Source organism: Blennius ocellaris (genome assembly GCF_963422515.1).
Source record: "Blennius ocellaris genome assembly, contig: SCAFFOLD_160, whole genome shotgun sequence".
In the NCBI taxonomy this organism is placed as follows: domain Eukaryota; kingdom Metazoa; phylum Chordata; class Actinopteri; order Blenniiformes; family Blenniidae; genus Blennius; species Blennius ocellaris.
The window spans coordinates 9,904-36,845 of NW_027662233.1; the positions used below are offsets into that span (position 1 = coordinate 9,904).

At 52.0% G+C, this 26,942-nt stretch overlaps 1 protein-coding gene across 3 annotated transcripts in view; it reads left to right on the forward strand.

Annotated features, from left to right (window-relative positions):
- Positions 1–207: 207 nt before the first annotated feature.
- The window catches only part of dgkd (diacylglycerol kinase delta), a 28,307-nt gene continuing 1,572 nt past the window's right edge, over positions 208–26,942 (forward strand). The window contains exons 1-29 of one of the 3 annotated variants that reach the window (XR_013937175.1): positions 208–389; positions 2,053–2,163; positions 2,443–2,523; positions 4,978–5,079; positions 5,704–5,821; positions 6,210–6,316; positions 7,460–7,585; positions 7,977–8,079; positions 9,198–9,360; positions 9,584–9,692; positions 9,766–9,905; positions 10,051–10,126; positions 10,227–10,321; positions 10,427–10,526; positions 10,839–11,274; positions 13,178–13,303; positions 13,384–13,494; positions 13,779–13,854; positions 13,963–14,073; positions 18,277–18,373; positions 18,723–18,830; positions 18,899–19,012; positions 21,392–21,526; positions 21,599–21,786; positions 24,200–24,296; positions 24,363–24,459; positions 24,535–24,651; positions 25,928–26,027; positions 26,423–26,553. Coding sequence is in view for 2 of the 3 variants with exons in the window: in XM_080521450.1 (XP_080377576.1) it covers positions 258–389; positions 2,053–2,163; positions 2,443–2,523; positions 4,978–5,079; positions 5,704–5,821; positions 6,210–6,316; positions 7,460–7,585; positions 7,977–8,079; positions 9,198–9,360; positions 9,584–9,692; positions 9,766–9,905; positions 10,051–10,126; positions 10,227–10,321; positions 10,427–10,526; positions 10,839–11,274; positions 13,178–13,303; positions 13,384–13,494; positions 13,779–13,854; positions 13,963–14,073; positions 18,277–18,373; positions 18,723–18,830; positions 18,899–19,012; positions 21,392–21,526; positions 21,599–21,786; positions 24,200–24,296; positions 24,363–24,455; positions 24,532–24,651; positions 25,928–26,027; positions 26,423–26,553 (3,606 nt within the window). In the remaining variant the exon portion in view is untranslated. Of the gene's footprint in view, positions 390–2,052; positions 2,164–2,442; positions 2,534–4,977; positions 5,080–5,703; positions 5,822–6,209; positions 6,317–7,459; positions 7,586–7,976; positions 8,080–9,197; positions 9,361–9,583; positions 9,693–9,765; positions 9,906–10,050; positions 10,127–10,226; positions 10,322–10,426; positions 10,527–10,838; positions 11,275–13,177; positions 13,304–13,383; positions 13,495–13,778; positions 13,855–13,962; positions 14,074–18,276; positions 18,374–18,722; positions 18,831–18,898; positions 19,013–21,391; positions 21,527–21,598; positions 21,787–24,199; positions 24,297–24,362; positions 24,460–24,531; positions 24,652–25,927; positions 26,028–26,422; positions 26,554–26,942 lie in introns of those variants that run through there. The other 2 variants (XM_080521450.1, XM_080521451.1) reach the window with 2 other exon arrangements.

A 26,942-nucleotide genomic window follows, 5' to 3' on the forward strand; every position in this document is an offset into this window, starting at 1 on the left:
ATAAAGAAATTAATGAACTTTTAATGATCGTGAGCCGCAGTGCCCCGCCTGGCCGCTGGGGGTCGCTGCGGGTCGCTGCGGGCCGCAGTGCGCCGCCTGGCCGCTGGGGGTCGCTGCGGGTCGCTGGGGGCCGCTGCGGGCCGCAGTGCCCCGCCTGGCCGCTGGGGGTCGCTGCGGGACGCAGTGCTCCGCTGGGCCGCTGGGGGTCGCTGCGGGCCGCCGGGGGTCGCGGTCCTTCCCGGGGGTCTGGTGGCAGGATGGCGGAGGCAGGGGGACCAGAGTCCTCCCGGGTCCCGGACGAGTCGTCGGACAGCGAGCCGGAGCAGGAGCCCGGAACCCCGCAGAAGCTCATCCGGAAAGTGTCCACGTCGGGACAGATCCGCAGTAAGGTAGGCCGGGTCCGGGTCGGGGTCGGGGTCCGGGTCGGGGTCCGGGTCGGGGTCCGGTCCGGGTCCGGGTCCGAAACTAACAGGATCTGCAGCCACAATAAAGAAACGTCCAGGAGGAAAAGCTTCGTTTCCTGTTGGACAATAAAAGCTCCAATCTTTCACTTTTCATTCATTTTCACTGTTTTTGTTTCACCACAAACTGAACGGCAGTTCAGATTTACCGTTATTATCGTTATATTATCATTATATTTTCATGTTATCATTATATTATCGTTATACTATATTATTATCATTGTTATTGTTATTGTTATTGTTATTGTTATTGTACCTCCGTGATACAGTTCAGTACTTTTTGACATTGTGGCTATAAATTCTGATAAAAGCCGCTCCGGGAATCACTTTATGGTACCGGTACCGGCTAACGCGCTGCCGGAAGCCCGGTACCGGTACTCGGCTAACGGAGGCCCGGTACTCGGCTAACGGGCTCCCGGAGGCCCGGTGCCGGTACTCGGCTAACGGAGGCCCGGTAGCGGTACTCGGCTAACGGGCTCCCGGAAGCTAACGGTACTCGGCTAACGGGCTCCCGGAAGCTAACGGTACTCGGCTAACGGGCTCCCGGAGGCTAACGGTACTCGGCTAACGGGCTCCCGGAGGCCCGCGTGGAGTCCCCGGCGTTTCTCACGACAACCGCCCGTTCGTGAGTCGCCTCTGCCCGGCGTGACAGCAGACGACAGGCCGCGGGAGAGAACCAGTGGCGGTACAAACGTCCAGCAGAACCGCAGCGCAGCGGGACCGGGGTGGTAGAACCTCAGTTTAATCCTCCAGTGAATCAAAGAAGCCAAAATCAAAATGTAAACTTTTTAAAAATATAAAAAACATCAAACTAAAGGCTCAGTTGTTTCCCACTTTCTCCGAGGGTCCCTGAACGCACCAGAGGCGTTTGCGTCACAAGACGTTTGTGGGAAACCGCAATTCTATTTCAGGCTGCAGACTTGATAAAAACACCAACCACGTCTGTCCTTGTCTGTACCTGTCTGTCTGCCTGTACCTGTCTGCCTGTACCTGTCTGTCTGTACCTGCCTGTCTGTCTGTCTGTCTGTCTGCCTGTACCTGTCTGCCTGTACCTGTCTGCCTGTACCTGTCTGTCTGTACCTGCCTGTCTGTACCTGTCTGTCTGCCTGTACCTGTCTGACTGTACCTGTCTGTCTGTACCTGCCTGTCTGACTGTACTTGTCTGACTGTTCCTGTCTGTCTGTACCTGTCTGACTGCCTGCCTGTACCTGTCTGTCTGCCTGTACTTGTCTGCCTGTACCTGTCTGTCTGCCTGTACCTGTCCGACTGTGTCTGCCTGTACCTGTCTGTCTGACTCTACCTGTCCGACTGTACCTGTCTGACTGTTCCTGTCCAACTGTACCTGTCTGTCTGTGCCTGTACCTGTCTGACTGTACCTGTCTGCCTGCCTGTACCTGTCTGTCTGTCTGCCTGTACTTGTCTGCCTGTACCTGTCCAACTGTGCCTGTTTGACTGTGTCTGCCTGTACCTGTCTGTCTGCCTGTACCTGTCCGACTGTACCTGTCCAACTGTACCTGTCTGACTGTTCCTGTCCAACTGTGCCTGTCCAATTGTACCTGTCTGACTGTGTCCGTCTGTACCTGTCTGTCAGACGGTGTTGAAGGAGGGCACCCTGCAGAAACAGACCAACTCGTTCCAGCGCTGGAAGAGACGATACTTCAAGCTGAGAGGACGAACGCTGTACTACGCCAAGACCGCCAAGGTGAGGACCAGGTCTGGTGGTGGTCCAGGTGTGTCCCTGTGCCAGTTAACTACCACCGGAACCACAACCACAACCACCAGGACTAATATCACTTGTATCACTTCAATATGAATAACAACTGTTTCCATCATCATTGTGTGTGTGTGTGTGTGTGTGTGTGTGTGTGTGTGTGTGTGTGTGTGTGTGTGTGTGTGTGTGTGTGTGTGTGTGTGTGTGTGTGTGTGTGTGTGTGTGTGTGTGTGTGTGTGTGTGTGTGTGTGTGTGTGTGTGTGTGAGCAGTCGATCATCTTCGACGAGGTGGACCTGACAGACGCCAGCGTTGCTGAATCGAGTCCCAAGAACGTCAACAACAGTTTCACTGTGAGTCTCTGTAAGTCTACATCTGTAGGTCTACATCTGTAGGTCTACATCTGTAGTCTGTAAGTCTACATCTGTAGGTCTACATTTGTAGGTCTACATCTGTAGTCTGTAGGTCTACATCTGTAGGTCTACATCTGTAGTCTGTAGGGCTACATCTGTAGGTCTACATCTGTAGTCTGTAGGGCTACATCTGTAGGTCGGTGGTGATAGGTGTCCACCAACAGAGCACTAGTAAAGCTAGTTAAGCTGGTGTAGGGATTTGTTACCTCATAAGGATCACTATTTATGTTTTGGTTGGCTATCGATAATGATTAATAATGATCAAAGATAGTTATTAATAATGTTGAAATGTAATCTGATGTGTATCAGAACCTCGGAGCTCCACCTGTCTTAACAGGAAATGATAACCAGTTCAGTTCTATCAGTCTCATAAGATATACTAAACAGTTAATCAGGAATTTTAATTAATAGTTAAATTAATTACAATTACCAGAATTAACAGTCAAGGTTGAAGGATTTTGGAGTTCTTGACACAGAAGAGGTCGACATTTCATTCTCCTTTGTGCTCATTAATAAAACAGCAAGTATGATTCCAAAAATATATTTATTAACAATGAAAACAAATAAAACACATTCTAACTACCTATATACAGCTTGGTGTGTGTGTGTGTGTGTGTGTGTGTGTGTGTGTGTGTGTGTGTGTGTGTGTGTGTGTGTGTGTGTGTGTGTGTGTGTGTGTGTGTGGAGAGAGAGAGAGAGAGAGAGGTAGAGGTAGAGGTAGAGGGAGTGTGTGTGTGAGACGTGTGATGAACTACAAACCAAGATGGCGGATCACCAGAAACTACATTCCAATGTTTGTTATCAGAGAACAGGAAGTCTGTCCTGGGTCTCCACCATGTGCTGATAGCAATGGAACATGGAAGCTAGTCTTTAGCGTCTGCTTCCTGTGTGTCTCTGCTAAAGGACCATTTCTAGAATGACTTGATGTGAATGAGACTTGTTTTGTAAAACGTCAGGAGTCGTCAGATGGTGTTCAGTTACTGTGTGATGTTGTCTTTGATGTGATATGTGTAGGATTGTGAGTTAACTAGTTAGTAAAGCAAAGATTAGCATGCAGACCCTGTGTATGTGGCAGAGCTAACGTTGGTTTACAGGTTGATAACTGCTCCTAATATCATCTATAGAACTCAATCACTGTAACAGAACCAACACATCTTCATAAAAGTTAAACAGTTCTATCATAGCATCAGGTTTAACTAATCTCAGGTAAAGCCCAGTTGTTGTTCCCACTTCCTTGAAGGAGTTCAGTTGTCGTCCTGCTGGAGGGAAGCTGGTGTCTTCTCCTGTAGTTAGCACCTCCTGCTAACTGTGGTTGCTGGTTCTGCAGGCTGAGGAGAAGAAGATTGAGTTGATGTTTCAGGAGTCCTTCTTTACAGCTCCTGGTTGTTCCTTTTGTCCAGACTGAGGATCTGGTCGCTCAGGTCTGTGATGGTTTTCCTGCTGGTTGAGGAAAACACAAAGAAGTTCTGTGAGGCGTCGTTTCCCTGGTCCGTCCTGGAGGAACCGGTTGGTTTTCCTTGGTTGATGGGAGATCAGACTCTGGGTGCTGGTCTCTGGACCAGGGGAAGGTCTGACCCTTGTGGTCGGGTCAGCAGAGGAGTTGAGGAGTGAAGGCCCTGGTTGCAGGCCTCTGGTGTTAGCTGTATGCTAACGCTGGGTGAGTGTTAGCTGTATGCTAACGCTGGGTGAGTTGAGCTGCTGGGAGCAGCTCTCCAGCAACCCACCTACTCAGGGTCCAGTCTTGCCAGAGAGAAGGAGGCTGGCTGAAGCCTTTTGTTGAACGTGTGACTTCAGAGGTGTCGAAGCCTGAGAGCTTCAACCAATCAGCTGATTGCATGGGTGAGAGTCTTGTGAGCAGAAAGGGGGGGAGGAAGGTCCTGCAGAAGCCCCCCCCCCCCCACTGGGTGTGATGGTCAATCACATTCCTGGGTCAGAGTTCATGTCATGACTGCGTCTCATGACTAATGAATATTGTCTCTAACCAAAAATTAACCAACTTTCTGTGGTCCTGTGAGATCCCAACATCCCCCTGGTAGAGCTAGTTAAGCTGGTTACCGTGTTACAGGTCATCACCCCCTGGTAGAGCTAGTTAAGCTGGTCACCGTGTTACAGGTCATCACCCCCTGGTAGAGCTAGTTAAGCTGGTTACCGTGTTACAGGTCATCACCCCCTGGTAGAGCTAGTTAAGCTGGTTACCGTGTTACAGGTCATCACCCCCTGGTAGAGCTAGTTAAGCTGGTCACCGTGTTACAGGTCATCACCCCCTGGTAGAGCTAGTTAAGCTGGTTACCGTGTTACAGGTCATCACCCCCTGGTAGAGCTAGTTAAGCTGGTTGCCGTGTTACAGGTCATCACCCCCTGGTAGAGCTAGTTAAGCTGGTTACCGTGTTACAGGTCATCACCCCCTGCAGGCGCCTCGTCCTCAGCTCAGACTCCAGGAAGGACATGGAGGACTGGATGGCGGCGCTACGGCAAGTCCAGAACCGGCCCTACGAGGTACCACACCCACCACCACTGTACCCTACCCTACCAGGACCTACCCTACCCAGTACCCACCCTGGCCTACCAGGACCTACCCAACCCTACCACCAGGACCTACCCTACCCTACCACCAGGACCTACCCTACCCTACCCAGTACCTACCCTGGCCTACTAGGACCTACCCTACCCTACCCAATACCGACCCTACCCAGTACCTACCCTGGCCTACCAGGACCTACCCTACCCTACCCAGTACCTGCACTACCCAGTACCTACTCTACCTAGGACCTACCCTACTCAGTACCTGCACTACCTATGGCCTACCCTACCCAGTACCTGCACTACCCAGTACCTACCCTACCTAGGACCTACCCTACCCAGTACCTGGACTACCCAGTACCTACCCTACCTGGCACCAACCCTACCCAGTACCTACCCTGCTCTACCTGGACCTACCCTACCCTACCCAGTACCTACTCTACCCAGGACCCGCCCTACCAAGTACGTACCCTGCCCTACTCAGGCTCTCATCAGTGTGTGTGTGTGTGTGTGTGTGTGTGTGTGTGTGTGTGTGTGTGTGTGTGTGTGTGTGTGTGTGTGTGTGTGTGTGTGTGTGTGTGTGTGTGTGTGTGTGTGCAGCCCCCCCTCTTCAGCGGGACCCACAACTGGTTCTCTTCTTCTCACGCCAGACCGACGTACTGCAACGTGTGTAGGGAAGCTCTAGGGGGCGTGACGAGTCATGGTCTGTCCTGTGAAGGTACTCTACACTGCCCTACACTACACTATACTGCCCTACGCTGCACTACACTGCCCTACACTACACTACACTGCCCTACGCTGCACTACACTGCCCTACACTACACTACACTGCCCTACGCTGCACTACACTGCCCTACACTACACTACACTGCCCTACGCTGCACTACACTGCCCTACACTACACTGCCCTACACTACACTACACTGTCCTACGCTGCACTACACTGCCCTACACTACACTACACTGCCCTACACTACACTGCCCTACACTACACTACACTACACTACACTGCCCTACACTACTCTATACACTGCTACACAACATGAAAGCTACAGAGACAATTAAACATTGTGTGTGTGTGTGTGTGTGTGTGTGTGTGCGTTCAGTGTGTAAGTTCAAGGCTCACAAACGTTGTGCAGTTCGAGCTCCTAACAACTGTAAGTGGACGACTTTGTCTTCTATTGGGAAGGACATCATGGAGGACGAGGACGGGGTGAGGACACCGTCCCTCCTGACCTCCACCCTGACCCTTCACCTCCACCCTGTCCCTTCACCTCCACCCTGACCCTTCACCTCCACAATGTCCCTTCACCCTGTCCCTTCACCTCCACCCTGACCCTTCACCTCCACAATGTCCCTTCACCTCCACAATGTCCCTTCACCTCCACCCTATCCCTTCACCTCCACAATGTCCCTTCACCTCCACCCTGACCCTTCACCTCCACCCTGACCTTTCACCTCCACAATGTCCCTTCACCTCCACCCTGACCGTTCACCTCCACCCTGACCCTTCACCTCCACAATGTCCCTTCACCTCCACCCTGACCCTTCACCTCCACCCTGACCCTTCACCTCCACCTTGTCCCTTCACCTCCACCCTGACCCTTCACCTCCACAATGTCCTTTCACCTCCTCCCTGTCCCTTCACCTCCACCCTGACCCTTCACCTCCACCCTGACCCTTCACCTCCACAATGTCCCTTCACCTCCACCCTGTCCTTTCACCTCCACCCTGACCTTTGACTTCCACCCTGTCCCTTAACCTCCACCCTGACCCTTCACCTCCACCCTGTCCCTTCACCTCCACAATGTCCCTTCACCTCCACCCTGACCCTTCACCTCCACCCTGACCCTTCACCTCCACCCTGTCCCTTCACCTCCACCCTGTCCCTGCACCTCCACCCTGACCTTTGACTTCCACACTGTCCCTTCACCTCCACCCTGACCCTTCACCTCCACACTGTCCCTTCACCTCCACCCTGACCCTTGACCTCCACCCTATCCCTTGACCGCCACCCTGTCCCCTAACCTCCGCCCTGTCCCTTGACCTCCACCCTATCCCTTGACCGCCACCCTGTCCCCTAACCTCCGCCCTGTCCCTTGACCTCCACCCTATCCCTTGACCGCCACCCTGTCCCCTAACCTCCACCCTGACCCTTGACCTCCACCCTATCCCTTGACCTCCACCCTGTCCCCTGACCTCCACCCTGTCCCTTGACCCTTCACCTCCACCCTGTCCCCTGACCTCCACCCTGTCCCTTGACCGCCACCTTGTCCCCTATCCTCCGCCCTGTCCCTTCACCTCCACCCTGTCCTTTGACCGCCACCCTGTCCCCTGACCTCCGCCCTGTCCCCAGGTGTCCATGCCTCACCAGTGGCTGGAGGGGAACCTGCCGGTGTCGGCCAAGTGTCTGGTGTGTGAGAGGACATGTGGCAGCGTCCTACGTCTCCAGGACTGGAGGTGTCTCTGGTGCAAAGCCATGGTGAGACGGGCGTCTGAGTGGGTGTCCCTCTGGGCATCCCTCTGGTCTGACTGGGTGTCCCTCTAGTCTGACTGGGTGTCCCTCTGGTCTGACTGGGTGTCCCCTCTGACTAGGTGTCCCTCTGGTCTGACTGGGTGTCCCTCTGGGTGTCCCTCTGGTCTGACTGGGTGTCCCTTCTGACTGGGTGTCCCTCTGGTCTGACTGGGTGTCCCTCTAGTCTGACTGGGTGTCCCTCTGGGTGTCCCTCTGGTCTGACTGGGTGTCCCCTCTGACTGGATGTCCCTCTGGTCTGACTGGGTGTCCCTCTAGCCTGACTGGGTGTCCCCTCTGACTGGGTGTCCCTCTGGTCTGAGTGGGTGTCCCTCTGACTGGGTGTCCCTCTGGTCTGCAGGTGCACTCGTCCTGTAGGGAGCAGCTGTCCCCCAGGTGTCCTCTGGGACAGTGCAAAGTGTCCATCATCCCGCCCACCGCCCTGAACAGCATCGACTCTGACGGTGAGACGCTGCTTGGTCCTCTGGTGTCTTCACTGTCCTCACAGGACACTGTTCAGTGGTGGTGAAGTGGTGAATGGAGTGGTGATGAAGTGGTGATGAAGAGGTGATGAAGTGATGATGAAGAGGTGATGAAGAGGTGAATGAAGAGGTGATGAAGTGGTGATGAAGAGGTGATGAAGAGGTGATGAAGTGGTGATGAAGTGGTGATGAAGTGATGATGAAGTGGTGATGAAGAGGTGATGAAGTGGTGATGAAGAGGTGATGAAGTGGTGATGAAGAGGTGGTGAATGAAGAGGTGATGAAGTGGTGAATTAAGTGATGATGAAGAGGTGAATGAAGAGGTGATGAAGTGGTGAATGAAGAGGTGATGAAGTGATGATGAAGAGGTGATGAAGTTGTGATGAAGTGGTGAATTAAGAGGTGATGAAATTGTGAATGAAGAGGTGATGAAGTTGTGATGAAGTGATGATGAAGTTGTGATGAAGTGGTGAATGAAGAGGTGATGAAGTGGTGAATGAAGAGGTGATGAAGAGGTGATGAAGTGGTGATGAAGAGGTGATGAAGTGGTGAATGAAGAGGTAATGAAGTGATGATGATGAACTGATGATGAAGTGGTGAATGGAGTGGTGATGAAGTGATGATGATGAAGTGGTGAATGGAGTGGTGATGAAGTGATGATGATGATGATGTGGTGAATGGAGTGGTGATGGAGTGGTGATGAAGTGATGATGATAAAGTGATGAAGTGGTGATGAAGTGATGATGAAGTGGTGATGAAGTGATAATGATGAACTGATGATGAAGTGGTGAATGGAGTGGTGATGAAGTGATGATGATGAAGTGGTGAATGGAGTGGTGATGATGAAGTGGTGAATGGAGTGGTGATGAAGTGGTGAATGGAGTGGTGATGAAGTGATGATGATGAAGTGGTGAATGTGTCCAGGCTTCTGGAAGGCGTCCTGTCTCCCATCCCCCCTGTCCCCCCTGCTGTGATGATGAAGTGATGATGATGAAGTGGTGAATGTGTCCAGGCTTCTGGAAGGCGTCCTGTCCCCCGTCCCTCCTGTCCCCCCTGCTGTGATGATGAAGTGATGATGATGAAGTGGTGAATGTGTCCAGGCTTCTGGAAGGCATCCTGTCCCCCGTCCCTCCTGTCCCCCCTGCTGGTGTTCGTCAACTCTAAGAGTGGAGACAATCAGGGCCTGAAGTTCCTGAGACGCTTCAAGCAGCTGCTGAACCCGGCCCAGGTGTTTGACCTGATGAGGGGGGGGCCGCACCTGGGGTAGGTCTGCTCCACCCAATGCTGTGTTGCTCCATCTGTTACTCCATCAGTGTCTGTGTTGCTCCACCAGTAACTGTGTTGCTCCACCAGTTGCTGTGTTGCTCCACCAGTTGCTCCACCAGTGACTGTGTTGCTCCACCAGTTGCTGTGTTGCTCCACCAGTTGCTCCACCAGTGACTGTGTTGCTCCACCAGTTGCTCCACCAGTGTGTCCCCCTCCACAGGTTGCGTCTGTTCCAGAGGTTCCACAGCTTCAGGGTTCTGGTGTGTGGAGGAGACGGCAGTGTGGGCTGGGTTCTGTCTGAGACGGACGGGCTGGGGCTGCACAAGCAGGTCTGTCCTCCTCACCTCCTCCTCACCTCCTGCTCCTCCTCACCTCCTCACCTCCTCCTCCTCCTCTCCACAGTGTCAGCTGGGGGTTCTCCCTCTGGGGACGGGGAACGATCTGGCCCGGGTTCTAGGTTGGGGTTCCACCTGTGACGACGACACGCAGCTTCCTCAGATCCTGGAGAAGCTGGAGAGAGCGAGCACCAAGATGCTAGACAGGTAGCTGGAGAGAGCGAGCACCAAGATGCTAGACAGGTAGCTGGGGGGACGGGGTGAGACGGGTAGCTGGGGAGACGGGGACGGGGTGAGACGGGGGACGGGGTGAGACAGGTGACAGAGTGAGACAGGTCCTTCTGGTCCTCAGGTGGAGCATCATGGTTTATGAGACCAAGTTCCCCCAGCAGAACTCCGTCACTGAGGACTGCAGAGAAGACTCCGAGGTAAAGTTTGTCCCTGGACCAGGTGTCCCCTGGACCGGGTGTCTCCTGGACTCTGGAGGGACGGGGGACACCAGAGTGAACTGTCTCTCTTCTGGTCCAGGTCCAGCAGATTCTGACCTACGAGGACTCCGTGGCGGCTCACCTGACCCAGATCCTGACCTCAGACCAGCACTCGGTCGTCATCTCCTCTGCCAGGTACGAGCCGGTCTCTGGAGTCCCGCTGGGTCCTGACCGGTACCAGTCAGGACCCAACCGGACCGGTCCATCATGTGGGGTCCTGACCCGGTTTGTGCCCAGCAGAGTTCTGTGTGAGACGGTGAAAGACTTCGTGGCTCGAGTTGGAAAAGCTTACGAGAAGAACACCGAGAAGTGGGACGAGTCTGAAACCATGGCCAGGAAGGTCTGCTGTTTGTGCTGAGTCATGAGTGGTTTGTGCTGAGTCATGAGTTGTGTTTGATGAGTCATGAGTTATTTGTGCTGAGTCATGTGCTGTGTTTGATGAGTCATGAGTTATGTTTGATGAGTCATGAGTTATTTGTGCTGAGTCATGAGCTGTTTGTGCTGAGTCATGAGTGGTTTGTGCTGAGTCATGAGCTGTTTGTGCTGAGTCATAAGTGGTTTGTGCGAGTCATGAGCTGTTTGTGCTGAGTCATGAGTGGTTTGTGCTGAGTCATGAGCTGTTTGTGCTGAGTCATGTTCCTCTTCCTCTTAGTGCGGGGTCTTAAAGGAGAAGCTTGACTCTCTGCTGAAAACTCTGAATGAAGAGTCTCAGGCCTCCTCCGTCCTCCACCCACCTGCTCCTCCACCTACTTCCCCACCTACTTCCCCATCCGCTCCCCCACCCGCTTCTCCACCTGCTCCCCCACCCGCTCCCCCACCTACTTCCCCACCCGCTCCCCCACCTACTTCCCCACCCGCACCTTCTCCTCCACCCACAATCATGGAGGAGGTGGAGGAGGTGGAGGGGGTCATCACGCCTGCTTGTCCTCCTCAAGCCCTCCCTACCTCCCTGTCCTGCTCCCCACGACTCCACCCATCCTCCTCCACCCCCCCGGCGGCGGCCATCTTCAGACCGCGGGAGCAGCTGATGCTGAGAGCGAACAGCCTGAAGAAAGCCATCAGGCAGATCATCGAGGACACGGAGAGAGGTGAGACAGGTCCCCCAGGGAGGTGAGACAGGTCCCCCAGGAACCGGAGAGAGGTGAGACAGGTCCCTGAGGGACTGGAGAGAGGTGAGCCAGGTCCATGAGGGAGGTGAGACAGGTCCATGAGGGAGGTGAGACAGGTCCCCGAGGGACCAGAGAGAGGTGAGACAGGTCCCTGAGGGAGGTTAGACAGGTCCCTGAGGGACCGGAGAGAGGTGAGACAGGCCCCCCAGGGACCGGAGAGAGGTGAGACAGGTCCCTGAGGGACCGGAGAGAGGTGAGACAGGCCCCCAGGGACCGGAGAGAGGTGAGACAGGTCCCTGAGGGACTGGAGAGAGGTGAGCCAGGTCCATGAGGGAGGTGAGACAGGTCCCTGAGGGACTGGAGAGAGGTGAGACAGGTCCATGAGGGAGGTGAGACAGGTCCCAGAGGGACCAGAGAGAGGTGAGACAGGTCCCCGAGGGAGGTGAGACAGGTCCCCGAGGGACCGGAGAGAGGTGAGACAGGTCCCAGAGGGACTGGAGAGAGGTGAGACAGGTCCCTGAAAGACCAGAGAGAGGTGAGACAGGTCCCTGAAAGACCGGAGAGAGGTGAGACAGGTCCCTGAAAGAACGGAGAGAGGTGAGACAGGTCCCCAAGGGACTGGAGAGAGGTGAGACAGGTCCCAGAGGGACTGGAGAGAGGTGAGACAGGTCCCTGAAAGACCGGAGAGAGGTGAGACAGGTCCCCCAGGGACCGGAGAGAGGTGAGACAGGTCCCTGAGGGACTGGATAGAGGTGGGACAGGTCCCTGAGGGACTGGAGAGAGGTGAGCCAGGTCCCCCAGGGACCGGAGAGAGGTGAGACAGGTCCCTGAGGGACTGGATAGAGGTGAGACAGGTCCCTGAGGGACTGGAGAGAGGTGAGCCAGGTCCATGAGGGAGGTGAGACAGGTACCCGAGGGACCAGAGAGAGGTGAGACAGGTCCCTGAGGGAGGTGAGACAGGTCCCTGAGGGACCGGAGAGAGGTGAGACAGGCCCCCCAGGGACCGGAGAGAGGTGAGACAGGTCCCTGAGGGACTGGAGAGAGGTGAGCCAGGTCCATGAGGGAGGTGAGACAGGTCCCTGAGGGACTGGAGAGAGGTGAGACAGGTCCATGAGGGAGGTGAGACAGGTCCCCGAGGGACCAGAGAGAGGTGAGACAGGTCCCTGAGGGAGGTGAGACAGGTCCCCGAGGGACCGGAGAGAGGTGAGACAGGTCCCTGAAAGACCGGAGAGAGGTGAGACAGGTCCCCAAGGGACTGGAGAGAGGTGAGACAGGTCCCAGAGGGACTGGAGAGAGGTGAGACAGGTCCCTGAAAGACCAGAGAGAGGGGAGACAGGTCCCTGAAAGACCGGAGAGAGGTGAGACAGGTCCCTGAAAGACCGGAGAGAGGTGAGACAGGTCCCCAAGGGACTGGAGAGAGGTGAGACAGGTCCCAGAGGGACTGGAGAGAGGTGACAGGTCCCTGAAAGACCGGAGAGAGGTGAGACAGGTCCCCAAGGGACTGGAGAGAGGTGGGACAGGTCCCAGAGGGACTGGAGAGAGGTGAGACAGGTCCCTGAAAGACCGGAGAGAGGTGAGACAGGTCCCTGAAAGACCAGAGAGAGGTGAGACAGGTCCCCAAGGGACTGGAGAGAGGTGGGACAGGTCCCAGAGGGACTGGGGAGAGGTGAGACAGGTCCCTGAAAGACCAGCGGGACGTGAGACAGGTTCCTGAGGGACCGGAGAGAGGTGAGACAGGTCCATGAGAGAGGTGAGACAGGTCCCTGAGGGACCGGAGAGAGGTGAGACAGGTCCCTGAGGGTGGTGAGACAGGTTCCTGAGGGACCGGGACTCCCGTCTCTCTCTCTAACTGTCTCTCTGCCTCGCTCCACCCGCCTTACAGCGGTGGACGAGCAGAACGCTCAAACTCAGCAGGTCCTGTCCCTCCAGTCTGAGGAAGACGTCTGTGTCCCGGGAGACGAGGACGATAAAGTGTCTCTGCAGTCCAGACGGTGCTGCGCTGCTGGAGGTCAGAGGTCACCCAGCGCTTCTGGCTGTCGTCCTCTCACTGTCTCTCTACATGTTAACTACCTGTCTGTCTGTCCTCAGAGGGTAAGACATCCAGTGAGAAGCTGGTGAGGACAGGAAGTCTCTCATTAGAGTCTTCAATGTCTCAGAGAGAAAACCTGCCAGTGCTCAACACCAAGATCCTTTATCCCGGTGAGACTGCCTGTCTGTCCTCCTGTCTGTCTCTCATCTGTCTCCATGCCTGTCCTACTGTCTGTCTCTATACATGTATACATCTATAGTGTAGGGCATTATGAGAACAATGTGATGCCTTTTGGTTTTTATTACATCTCTACCTCTCTCTACCTGTCTGTCTCTCTGTCTGTCTCTACCTCTCTCTCTCTCTCTCTCTCTCTCGCTCTCTCTCTCTCTCTCTCTCTCTCTCTCTCTCTCTCTCTCTCTCTCTACCTGTCTCTCTGTCTCCGTCTGTCTCTCAGGGTCTGTGTCCAGCAGTTCAGTCATCAGTCGTCTGCTGGTAAATTCTGATCCTCTGGTCTTCGACCTGGACAACATGTGAGTGACTGAAGCACTGGAGCTGATGTCCTCCTGTCTCCATGGTAACGAGTGTGTGTGTGTGTGTGTGTGTGTGTGTGTGTGTGTGTGTGTGTGTGTGGGTGTCAGGGGGTGCTACACAGAGAAGTGTGTCATGAACAACTACTTTGGGATCGGACTGGACGCTAAGATCTCCCTGGACTTCAACAACAAGAGGGACGAGCACCCGGAGAAGTGCAGGTCCCTGAAACTTTATCAACACGTCAACACGTGACACTTTATTATCACCATGAATCTTTATCAACACGTCAACACGTGACACTTTATTAACACCATGAAACTTTATCAACACGTCAACACGTGACACTTTATTAACACCATGAAACTTTATCAACACGTCAACACGTGACACTTTATTAACACCATGAAACTTTATTAACACGTCAACACGAGAAACTTTATTAACACCATGAAACTTTATCAACACGTCAACACGTGACACTTTATTAACACCATGAAACTTTATCAACACGTCAACACGTGACACTTTATTAACACCATGAAACTTTATCAACACGTGACACTTTATTATCACCATGAAACTTTATCAACACGTCAACACGTGACACTTTATTAACACCATGAAACTTTATCAACACGTCAACACGTGACACTTTCTTAACACCATGAAACTTTATTAACACGTCAACACAAGAAACTTTATTAACACCATGAAACTTTATCAACACGTCAACACGTGACACTTTATTATCACCGTGAAACTTTATCAACACGTGACACTTTATTATCACCGTGAAACTTTATCAACACGTCAACACGTGACACTTTATTATCACCATGAAACTTTATCAACACGTCAACACGTGACACTATTATCACCATGAAACTTTATTAACACGTCAACACGTGACACTTTATTAACACCATGAAACTTTATTAACACGTCAACACGAGAAACTTTATTATCACCGTGAAACTTTATCAACACGTCAACACGTGACACTTTATTATCACCATTAAACTTTATTAACACGTCAACACGTGACACTTTATTATCACCATTAAACTTTATTAACACGTCAACACGTGACACTATTATCACCATGAAACTTTATTAACACGTCAACACGTGACACTTTATTAACACCATGAAACTTTATTAACACGTCAACACGAGAAACTTTATTATCACCGTGAAACTTTATCAACACGTCAACACGTGACACTTTATTATCACCATTAAACTTTATTAACACGTCAACACGTGACACTTTATTATCACCATTAAACTTTATTAACACGTCAACACGTGACACTTTATTATCACCATGAAACTTTATTAACACGTCAACACGTGACACTTTATTATCACCATGAAACTTTATTAACACGTCAACACGTGACACTTTATTAACACCATGAAACTTTATTAAAACGTCAACACGTGACACTTTATTATCACCATGAAACTTTATTAACACGTCAACACGTGACACTTTATTAACACCATGAAACTTTATTAACACGTCAACACGAGAAACTTTATTAACACCATGAAACTATTAACACGTCAACACGTGACACTTTAACACCATGAAACTTTATTAACACGTCAACACGTGACACTTTATTAACACCATGAAACTTTATTAACACGTCAACACGTGACACTTTATTAACACCATGAAACTTTATTAACACAATGAAACTTTATTAACACGTCAACACGTGACACTTTATTAACACCATGAAACTTTATCAACACGTCAACACGTGACACTTTATTAACACCATGAAACTTTATTAACACGTCAACACGAGAAACTTTATTAACACGTCAACACGTGACACTTTATCAACACGTAACACTTTATTAACACCATGAAACTTTATTAACACGTCAACACGAGAAACTTTATTAACACCATGAAACTTTATTAACACGTCAACACGTGACACTTTATCAACACGTCAACACGTAACACTTTATTAACACCATGAAACTTTATTAACACGTCAACACGAGAAACTTTATTAACACCATGAAACTTTATTAACACGTCAACACGTGACACTTTATCAACACGTCAACACGTGACACTTTATTAACACCATGAAACTTTATTAACATGTAACACTATTAACACGAGAAACTTTATTAACACCATGAAACTTTATTAACACGTGAAACTTTATTAACACGTGACACTTTATTGACACGTGAAACTTTATTAGCATGTGACACTTTATTAACACGTGAAACTTTATTAACACATTAACACGTGAAACTTTATTAAGACCATGAAACTTTATTAACGCGTGAAACTTTATTAACACGTGACACTTTATTAACACCATGAAACTTTATTAACATGTGACACTTTATTAACAACATGAAATTTTATTAACACGTAACACTTTATTAACACGTTAAACTTTATTAACACCATGAAACTTTATTAACACATAACACTTTATTAACACGAGAAACTTTATTAACAACATGAAACTTTATAAACACCATGAAACTTTATTAACACCATGAAACTTTATTAACACTTGACACTTTATTAACACGTGAAACTTTATTAACACCATGAAACTTTATTAACACGTGAAACTTTATTAACACGTGATACTTTATTAACAACATGAAACTTTATTAACACGTAACACTTTATTAACACGTGAAACTTTATTAACAACATGAAACTTTATTAACACGTAACACTTTATTAACACGTGAAACTTTATTAACACCATGAAGCTTTATTAACACGTAACACTTTATTAACCCTCTGGGGCCTGAAGCATTTTGTGCCGTTTTTCACTACAATTGATTTTTCCTTTATATCTCAGATATAAAATTCTTAAACCTTGCCTTTATTGGTGTCATTTTGTTCAGGACAACCTCATAAATGCATTTCTGAAGTATTTTCATCACTTTGACATACTGTATTAAAACAGTGGATCTAAAAACACCATAAAATTACAAATTCGGGTGGTAAAAACATAAATTTATTGACTATAAAATTCACAGACATGGTTAACGAATCATTTTGTTTACTTGTAAAGTAAGTCTAAACTATAATTAACTAAAATGTATCAAAACAGGATGGAACAAACAGTTCTATACAGATATTTACAGTGAAATAGAAGCACTGCCTCAGGCGTTTTTATAAAACTATTTGCAAAAGGTCACACATATAATGTCAGGAGAAGACAAATGATTTGTCCACTCAAAAAAACAGATTGTGTCCAACACAACACAGAGGGACACGTCACACATGGCATTTCCATGGAGTGTCTTTACTTTTCTTGTGTTCCTGCAGGCAATGTTTACATTTTAGCCTTAGGCTGTTGTGATGGAGCTGGAATGATGGGGACAGGGGGGGGGACAGCTGTCCTGGTCTGGGGGACAGCTGTCCTGGTCTGGAGGACACCTGTCCTGGTCTGGGGGACACCTGTCCTGGTCTGGGGGACAGCTGTCTCCCCTCTAACAAAAATAAGCTGAGGTCTTCAATATTATCATCAGAATCACTCTCAAACTCAACGTCAGACTCGATGCTCTTCTGCTTCAAAAAAAAAAAAAAAGTCGGATCGACGTTCATAAACTCTTTGTTTTGATAGGAGAAAAAAAAAAGTTCACTTGAAACTAAAAAACACTCTAGTCTCACTCACTACACACTCACTACACACTCACTACACACTCACTACACACTCACTACACACTCACTACACACTAGCTACACACTCACTACACACTCACTACACATTAACTACACACTCACTACACACTCACTACACACTCACTACACACTAACTTTATTACAGAAACTTTATTAACAACATGAAACTTTCTTAACACGTGAAACTTTATTAAAACATGAAACTTTATTAACACGAGAAACTTTATTAACACCGTGAAACTTTATTAACACGTGAAACTTTATTAACACGTGAAACTTTATTAACACGTGAAACTTTTTTAATACCATGAAACTTTATTAACACGAGAAACTTTATTAACACCATGAAACTTTATTAACACGAGAAACTTTATTAACACCATGAAACTTTATTAACACGTGAAACTTTATTAATACCATGAAACTTTATTAACACCGTGAAACTTTATTAACACGTGAAACTTTATTAACACGTGAAACTTTTTTAATACCATGAAACTTTATTAACACGAGAAACTTTATTAACACCATGAAACTTTATTAACACGTGAAACTTTATTAATACCATGAAACTTTATTAACACGAGAAACTTTATTAACACGTGAAACTTTATTAACACGTGAACCAAACTGGATCTGGAGGGGCCTGAGTCCTGGTTCTGGACCGTGTGTTCCTGGTTCTGGACTGTGTGTTCCTGGTTCTGGACCGTCACTGTGTCCCATGTGTCCTCAGGAGTCGGACCAAGAACATGATGTGGTACGGAGTCTTAGGAACCAAGGAGCTGCTGCACAGAACCTACAAGAACCTGGAGCAGAGAGTCCTGCTGGAGGTACCCACCCCCCCACCCCAGGTCCAACCTCTGTGTTACAGTGTGACCCCCCCTGTGTATTACAGTATTACAGAGTTTCCCCCCCCCCCCCCTGTGTATTACAGTATTACAGAGTTCCCCCCCCCCTGTGTATTACAGTATTACAGAGTGCCCCCCCCCCCGTGTCTTGCAGTGTGACGGGTGGCCCATCCCCCTCCCCCGCCTGCAGGTCTAACTATGTATTACAGTATTACAGAGTGCCCCCCCCTGTGTATTACAGTATTAGAGTTCCCCCCCTGTGTATTACAGTATTACAGTGCCCCCCCCTGTGTATTACAGTATTACAGTGCCCCCCCCCCGTGTCTTGCAGTGTGACGGGCGGCCCATCCCCCTCCCCCGCCTGCAGGGCATCGCCGTGCTCAACATCCCCAGTTACGCAGGAGGAACCAACTTCTGGGGGGGAACCAAGGAGGACGACGTGAGCGTGACGCTGCTCTCCTGTGATTGGCTGCCGGCCGTCAGCTGACCTGTGATGTCACGTTTCAGACCTTCACCGCTCCGTCGTTCGACGACAAGATCCTGGAGGTGGTGGCGGTCTTTGGTAGCATGCAGATGGCGGTCTCTAGGGTCATCAACCTGCAGCAGCACCGCATCGCCCAGGTCTGTAGACCGTCTGTAGTCTGTCTGTCTGTCTGGAGACCGTCTGTAGTCTGTCTGTCTGTAGACCGTTTGTAGTCTGTCTGTCTGTAGACCGTCTGTCTGGAGACCGTCTATAGTCTGTCTGTCTGTAATCAGTCTGTCTGGAGACCGTCTGTCTGGAGACCGTCTGTCTGGAGACCATCTATCTGTAGTCTGTTTATCTGGAGACCGTCTGTCTGGAGGCCGTCTGTCTGGAGACCGTCTGTAGTCTGTCTGTCTGTAGTCTGTCTGTCTGTAGTCCATTTGTCTGTCTGTCTGTAGTCTGTCTGGAGACTGTCTGTCTGTAGACCGTCTGTAGTCTGTCTGTCTGTAGTCAGTCTGTCTGTCTGGAGACCGTCTGTCTGTAGTCTGTCTGTCAGTCTGTAGACTGTCAATCTATAGACAGTCTGTAGTCTGTCTGTCTGAAGACCATCTGTCTGTAGACCGTCTGTAGTCTGTCTGTCTGTAGTCTGTCTGTCTGGAGACCGTCAGTCTGTAGACAGTCTGTAGTCTTTCTGGAGAGCGTCTATCTGTAGTCTGTCTGTCTGGAGACCGTCTGTAGTCTGTCTGTCTGTAGTCTGTCTGTCTGGAGACCGTCTGTCTGTAGACCGTCTGTAGTCTGTCTGTCTGTCTGTAGTCTGTCTGTCTGGAGACCATCTATCTGTAGTCTGTTTGTCTGGAGACCGTCTGTCTGTAGACCGTCTGTCTGTAGACCGTCTGTCTGTCTGTAGTCTGTCTGCCTGGAGACCGTCTGTCTGTAGTCTGTCTGTCTGGAGACCATCTGTCTGTAGACCGTCTGTAGTCTGTCTGTAGTCTGTCTGTCTGTAGTCAGTCTGTCTGTAGTCTGTCTGTAGTCTGTCTGTAGACCGTCTGTCTGTAGACCGTCTGTAGTCTGTCTGTCTCTGTAGTCTGTCTGTCTGTAGTCTGTCTGTCAGTCTGTAGTCTGTCTGTCTGCAGTCAGTCTGTCTGTCTGGAGACCGTCTGTCTGTCAGTCTGTAGACTGTCAGTCTGTAGACAGTCTCTGTCTGAAGACCGTCTGTCTGTAGACCGTCTGTAGTCTGTCTGTCTGTCTGTCTGTAGTCTGTCTGTCTGGAGACCGTCAGTCTGTAGACAGTCTGTAGTCTGTCTGTCTGTAATCAGTCTGTCTGTAGTCTGTCTGTCTTGAGAGCATCTATCTGTAGTCTGTCTGTCTGGAAACCGTCTGTCTGGAGACCGTCTGTCTGTAGACCGTCTGTAGTCTGTCTGTCTGTAGTCTGTCTGTCTGGAGACCGTCTGTAGTCTGTCTGTCTGTAGTCTGTCTGTCTGTAGTCTGTCTGGAGACCGTCTGTCTGGAGACCGTCTGTCTGTAGACCGTCTGTAGTCTGTCTGTCTGTCTGGAGACCATCTATCTGTAGTCTGTTTGTCTGGAAACCGTCTGTCTGGAGACCGTCTGTCTGTAGACCGTCTGTAGTCTGTCTGTCTGTAGTCTGTCTGTCTGGAGACCGTCTGTAGTCTGTCTGTCTGTAGTCTGTCTGCCTGGAGACCGTCTGTCTGTAGTCTGTCTGCCTGGAGACCGTCTGTCTGTAGACCGTCTGTAGTCTGTCTGTCTGTAGTCTGTCTGTCTGTAGTCCATCTTTCTGTCTGTAGTCAGTCTGTCTGTAGTCTGTCTGTAGACCGTCTGTCTGTAGACCGTCTGTAGTCAGTCTGTCTCTGTAGTCTGTCTGTCTGTAGTCTGTTTGTCTGGAAACCGTCTGTCTGGAGACCGTCTGTCTGTAGACCGTCTGTAGACCGTCAGTCTGTAGTCTGTCTGTAGTCTGTCTGTCTGGAGACCGTCTGTCTGTCAGTCTGTAGACTGTCAGTCTGTAGACAGTCTGTCTGTCTGAAGACCGTCTGTCTGTAGACTGTCTGTAGTCTGTCTGTCTGGAGGCCGTCAGTCTGTTGGCAGTCTGTAGTCTGTCTGTCTGTAATCAGTCTGTCTGTCTGGAGAGCGTCTATCTGTAGTCTGTCTGTCCGGAGACCATCTGTAGTCTGTCTGTCTGTAGTCAGTCTGTATGTAGTATGTCTGTCTGTAGTCTGTCTGGAGACCGTCTGTTTGGAGACCGTCTGTCTGTAGACCGTCTGTAGTCTGTCTGTCTGTCTGTCTGTAGTCTGTCTGTCTGGAGACCGTCAGTCTGTAGACAGTCTGTAGTCTGTCTGTCTGGAGACGTCTGTCTGTCAGTCTGTAGACCGTCAGTCTGTAGACAGACTGTATACCGTCAGTCAGTCTGCAGACCAGCAGTCAGTCTGTAGGCTGTCTGTAGACCAGTAGTCAGTCTGTAGACTGTCAGCAGACCAGCAGTCAGTCTGCAGAGCTCCATCAGTAGACCCAGTCTCTGGTCCCAGTGCAGGACAGTGAAGATCACCATCCTGGGGGACGAGGGGGTTCCGGTCCAGGTGGACGGGGAGGCCTGGGTCCAGGATCCAGGCTACATCAAGATCCTCCACAAGAACCGGACCCAGACCCTGACCAGGGACCGGGTGAGTCCTGCAGCCAGACCGGGTCTGAGGGACCGGGTCTCACCAGGTGTGTGTGTGTGTGTGTGTGTCCAGGCCTTTGAAAGCACCTTGAAGTCCTGGGAAGACAAGCAGAGGTGTGAGTGCCCTCGGACCCCGCCCCCTCAGGCCCAGACCCCGCCCCCTCAGGCCCAGGCCCCGCCCCCTCAGCCAGAGAGCGTCTCTGATGAAGAGGCGTCCCTCATCAGGGACTTCGTTCAGACGGCTGGAGCTCTGATCCACAGGTCCTCTGTCCCCCTGTCCTCTGTCCTCCTGTCTGATCCACAGGTCTCCTGTCCTCCTGTCCTCATATCCTCCTGTCCTCATGGCATCCTGTCCTCCTCTTCCTGTCCACCCTCCACTCTCCACTCCTCCACCCTATCCTCCTCCACCCTCCACTCCTCCACCCTAACCTCTCCTCCTCCACCCTCCACTCCTCCACCCTCTCCTTCTCCACCCTCCACTCCTCCACCCTAACCTCTCCTCCTCCGCCCTCCACTCCTCCACCCTAACCTCTCCTCCTCCCCCCTCCACTCCTCCCCCCTAACCTCTCCTCCACCCTCCACTCCTCCACCCTCTCCACCCTAACCTCTCCTCCTCCCTCCACTCTCCACTCCTCCACCCTAACCTCTCCTCCTCCCCCCTCCACTCCTCCACCCTAACCTCTCCACTCCTCCACCCTCTCCACCCTAACCTCTCCTCCACTCCTCCACCCTAACCTCTCCTCCTCCCTCCTCTCTCCACTCCTCCACCCTCCACTCCTCCACCCTAACCTCTCCTCCTCCCTCCACTCTCCACTCCTCCACCTTAACCTCTACACTCTCCACTCCTCCACCCTCCACTCTCCACCCTCTCCACTCTAACCTCTCCTCCTCCCCCCTCCACGCCTCCACCCTAACCTCTCCTCCTCCCTCCACTCTCCACTCCTCCACTCTCAACTCATCCACCCTCTCCACCCTAACCTCTCCTCCTCCCCCCTCCACTCCTCCACCCTAACCTCTCCTCCTCCCTCCACTCTCCACTCCTCCACCCTCCACCCTAACATCTCCTCCTCCCTCCACTCCTCCACCCTCCACCCTAACCTCTCCACTCTCCACTCCTCCACCCTAACCTCTCCTCCTCCCTCCACTCTCCACTCCTCCACCCTCCACTCTCAACTCCTCCACCCTCTCCACCCTAACCTCTCCTCCTCCCCCCTCCGCTCCTCCACCCTAACCTCTCCTCCTCCCTCCACTCTCCACTCCTCCACCCTCCACCCTAACCTCTCCTCCTCCCTCCACTCTCCACTCCTCCACCCTCCACCCTAACCTCTCCACTGTCCACTCCTCCACCCTAACCTCTCCTCCTCCCTCCACTCTCCACTCCTCCACCCTCCACCCTAACCTCTCCACTCTCCACTCCTCCACCCTAACCTCTCCACTCTCCACTCCTCCACCCTAACCTCTCCTCCTCCCTCCACTCTCCACTCCTCCACCCTCCACCCTAACCTCTCCACTCTCCACTCCTCCACCCTAACCTCTCCTCCTCCCTCCACTCTCCACTCCTCCACCCTCCACCCTAACCTCTCCACTCTCCACTCCTCCACCCTAACCTCTCCACTCTCCACTCCTCCACCCTAACCTCTCCTCCTCCCTCCACTCTCCACTCCTCCACCCTCCACTCTCAACTCCTCCACCCTCTCCACCCTAACCTCTCCTCCTCCACTCCTCCACCCTAACCTCTCCTCCTCCCTCCACTCTCCACTCCTCCACCCTCCACCCTAACCTCTCCACTCCTCCACCCTAACCTCTCCTCCTCCCTCCACTCCCCACTCCTCCACCCTCCACCCTAACCTCTCCACTCTCCACTCCTCCACCCTAACCTCTCCTCCTCCCTCCACTCTCCACTCCTCCACCCTCCACCCTAACCTCTCCACTCCTCCACCCTAACCTCTCCTCCTCCCTCCACTCTCCACTCCTCCACCCTCCACCCTAACCTCTCCACTCTCCACTCCTCCACCCTAACCTCTCCTCCTCCCTCCACTCTCCACTCCTCCACCCTTCACCCTAACCTCTTCACTCCTCCACCCTCCACCCTAACCTCTCCACTCCTCCACCCTAACCTCTCCTCCCTCCACTCTCCACTCCTCCACCCTCCACCCTAACCTCTCCACTCCTCCACCCTAACCTCTCCTCCTCCCTCCACTCTCCACACCTCCACCCTCCACCCTAACCTCTCCACTCTCCACTCCTCCACCCTAACCTCTCCTCCTCCCTCCACTCTCCACTCCTCCACCCTCCACTCTCAACTCCTCCACCCTCTCCACCCTAACCTCTCCTCCTCCCCCCTCCGCTCCTCCACCCTAACCTCTCCTCCTCCCTCCACTCTCCACTCCTCCACCCTCCACCCTAACCTCTCCACTCTCCACTCCTCCACCCTAACCTCTCCTCCTCCCTCCACTCTCCACTCCTCCACCCTCCACCCTAACCTCTCCACTCTCCACTCCTCCACCCTAACCTCTCCTCCTCCCTCCACTCTCCACTCCTCCACCCTCCACCCTAACCTCTCCACTCTCCACTCCTCCACCCTCCACTCTCAACTCCTCCACCCTCTCCACCCTAACCTCTCCTCCTCCCCCCTCCACTCCTCCACCCTAACCTCTCCTCCTCCACCCTCCAGGATCCGGGACGTGGCCCGGTCCCACCAGGGTCTAGAACAGGAACTGGCCCACGCCGTCAACGCCAGCTCCAAGTCCATGGACCTGGTCTACTGTGGGGTACGTGGTCCTAGTCCCGGTCCCGGTCCAGACCCGGTCCAGACAGTAACTGGTCTTGGTGTGCAGGTCCTGGCCCGGGTCCCGGTCCTCCAGATGGTCTTCAACGTCCAGGTCCTGCTGAGAGAGACTCAGCTGCTGCTGGGGGGACGGAGGGTCCTGGTGAGTAGACCGGGTCTAGACCGGTCCACATGAGGCAGTCTGAGGACATGACCCTGGTCCTGATCTGTCCCTGCAGCAGCTGGACCCCCCCCAGCAGGACCAGATCTACCTGGCCCTGAACTCCGTGTCCCAGCAGCTCCAGAACCTGGACCAGGTCTCCTGGTTGAGTCCAGTCCTGGACCCGTCAGACCAGCAGGTGATCCAGCTCAGTCCTCCAACCGGGGACAGACCTGTCTGTCTCCACCTGTCTGCCTCTACCTGTCTGTCTCTCCACCTGTCTGTCTCTACCTGTGTCTCTACCTGTCTATCTCTACCTGTCTGTCTCTCTACCTGTCTGTCTCTACCTGTCTGTCTCTCTACCTGTCTGTCTCTACCTGTCTGTCTCTCTACCTGTCTGTCTCCACCTGTCTGTCTCTACCTGTCTGTCTCTCTACCTGTCTGTCTCTCTACCTGTCTTTCTCCACCTGTCTGTCTCTACCTGTCTGTCTCTCTACCTGTCTGTCTCTACCTGTCTCTCTACCTGTCTGTCTCCACCTGTCTGTCTCTACCTGTCTGTCGCTACCTGTCTCTCTACCTGTCTCTCTACCTGTCTGTCTCCACCTGTCTGTCTCTACCTGTCTGTCTCTACCTGTCTCTCCACCTGTCTGTCTCGACCTGCCTGTCTCTCTACCTGTCTGTCTACCTGTCTGTGTCTCTACCCCTCTGTCTCTCCACCTGTCTGTCTCTCTACCTGCATGTCTCTACCTGTCTCTCCACCTGTCTGTCTCTCCAGCGGTCTCTACCTGTCTCTCTCTGCCTGTCTCTCTCTCTCTCTACCTGTCTCTCTCCACCTGTCTCTCTCTCCAGGGGTCTCTACCTGTCTCTCCATCTGTCTGTCTCTCCAGCGGTCTCTACCTGTCTCTCCACCTGTCTGTCTCTCCAGGGGTCTCTACCTGTCTCTCCACCTGTCTGTCTCTCCAGGGGTCTCTACCTGTCTCTCCACCTGTCTGTCTCTCCAGCGGTCTCTACCTGTCTCTCTCTGCCTGCCTCTCTCTCTCTCTACCTGTCTCTCTCCACCTGTCTCTCTCTCCAGGGGTCTCTACCTGTCTCTCCACCTGTCTGTCTCTCCAGCGGTCTCTACCTGTCTCTCTCTGCCTGTCTCTCTCTCTCTCTACCTGTCTCTCTCCACCTGTCTCTCTCTCCAGGGGTCTCTACCTGTCTCTCCATCTGTCTGTCTCTCCAGCGGTCTCTACCTGTCTCTCCACCTGTCTGTCTCTCCAGGGGTCTCTACCTGTCTCTCCACCTGTCTGTCTCTCCAGGGGTCTCTACCTGTCTCTCCAGGGGTCTCTACCTGTCTCTCCACCTGTCTGTCTCTCCAGGGGTCTCTACCTGTCTCTCCATCTGTCTGTCTCTCCAGCGGTCTCTACCTGTCTCTCCACCTGTCTGTCTCTCCAGGGGTCTCTACCTGTCTCTCCACCTGTCTGTCTCTCCAGGGGTCAAAACGAAGTCGTGTGAAGTTTCGTCTCGTTCCGAAGTTCAAGAAAGAAAAGATCAACAAGAACCGAGAGACGAGTGCAACTCTTTGTCTTCCAGGTACCTCCAGGACATAATAGGACAGGACACAATAGGATAGGACAGAAAAGGACAGGACACAGTAGGATAGGACAGAAAAGGACAGGACACAATAGGACAGGACACAATAGGACAGGACACAATAGGACAGGACAGAAAAGGACAGGACACAATAGGACAGGACAGAAAAGGACAGGACACAATGGGACAGGACACAATAGGATAGGACAGAAAAGGACAGGACAGAAAAGAACAGGACACAATAGGATAGGACAGAAAAGGACAGGACAGAAAAGGACAGGACACAATAGGATAAGACAGAAAAGGACAGGACACAATAGGACAGGACACACACAGGGGGTCCAGTATGTTTGAAGAACCCTCTCACTGTCTCTGTCCCTGTCTCTGTCTCTCAGTCCATCAATGGGGGACGGAGGAAGTCGGGTTGTGGTTGGACAAACTTTGTCTCACTGAGTATCAAGAAATCTTCAGTCGACACGACGTGAGAGGACCTGAACTGGTCCTGCTGGAGAGGAGGGACCTGAAGGTAGGGGGGGTAGGGGGGGTAGGGGGAGGGCCTGAACTGGTCCTGCTGGAGAGGAGGGACCTGAAGGTAGGGGGGGTAGGGGGAGGACCTGAACTGGTCCTGCTGGAGAGGAGGGACCTGAAGGTAGGGGGGGTAGGGGGAGGACCTGAACTGGTCCTGCTGGAGAGGAGGGACCTGAAGGTAGGGGGGGTAGGGGGAGGACCTGAACTGGTCCTGCTGGAGAGGAGGGACCTGAAGGTAGGGGGAGTAGGGGGAGGACCTGAACTGGTCCTGCTGGAGAGGAGGGACCTGAAGGTAGGGGGGTAGGGGGAGGACCTGAACTGGTCCTCCTGGAGAGGAGGGACCTGAAGGTAGGGGGGGTAGGGGGTCCTGCTCAAGAGGAGGGACCT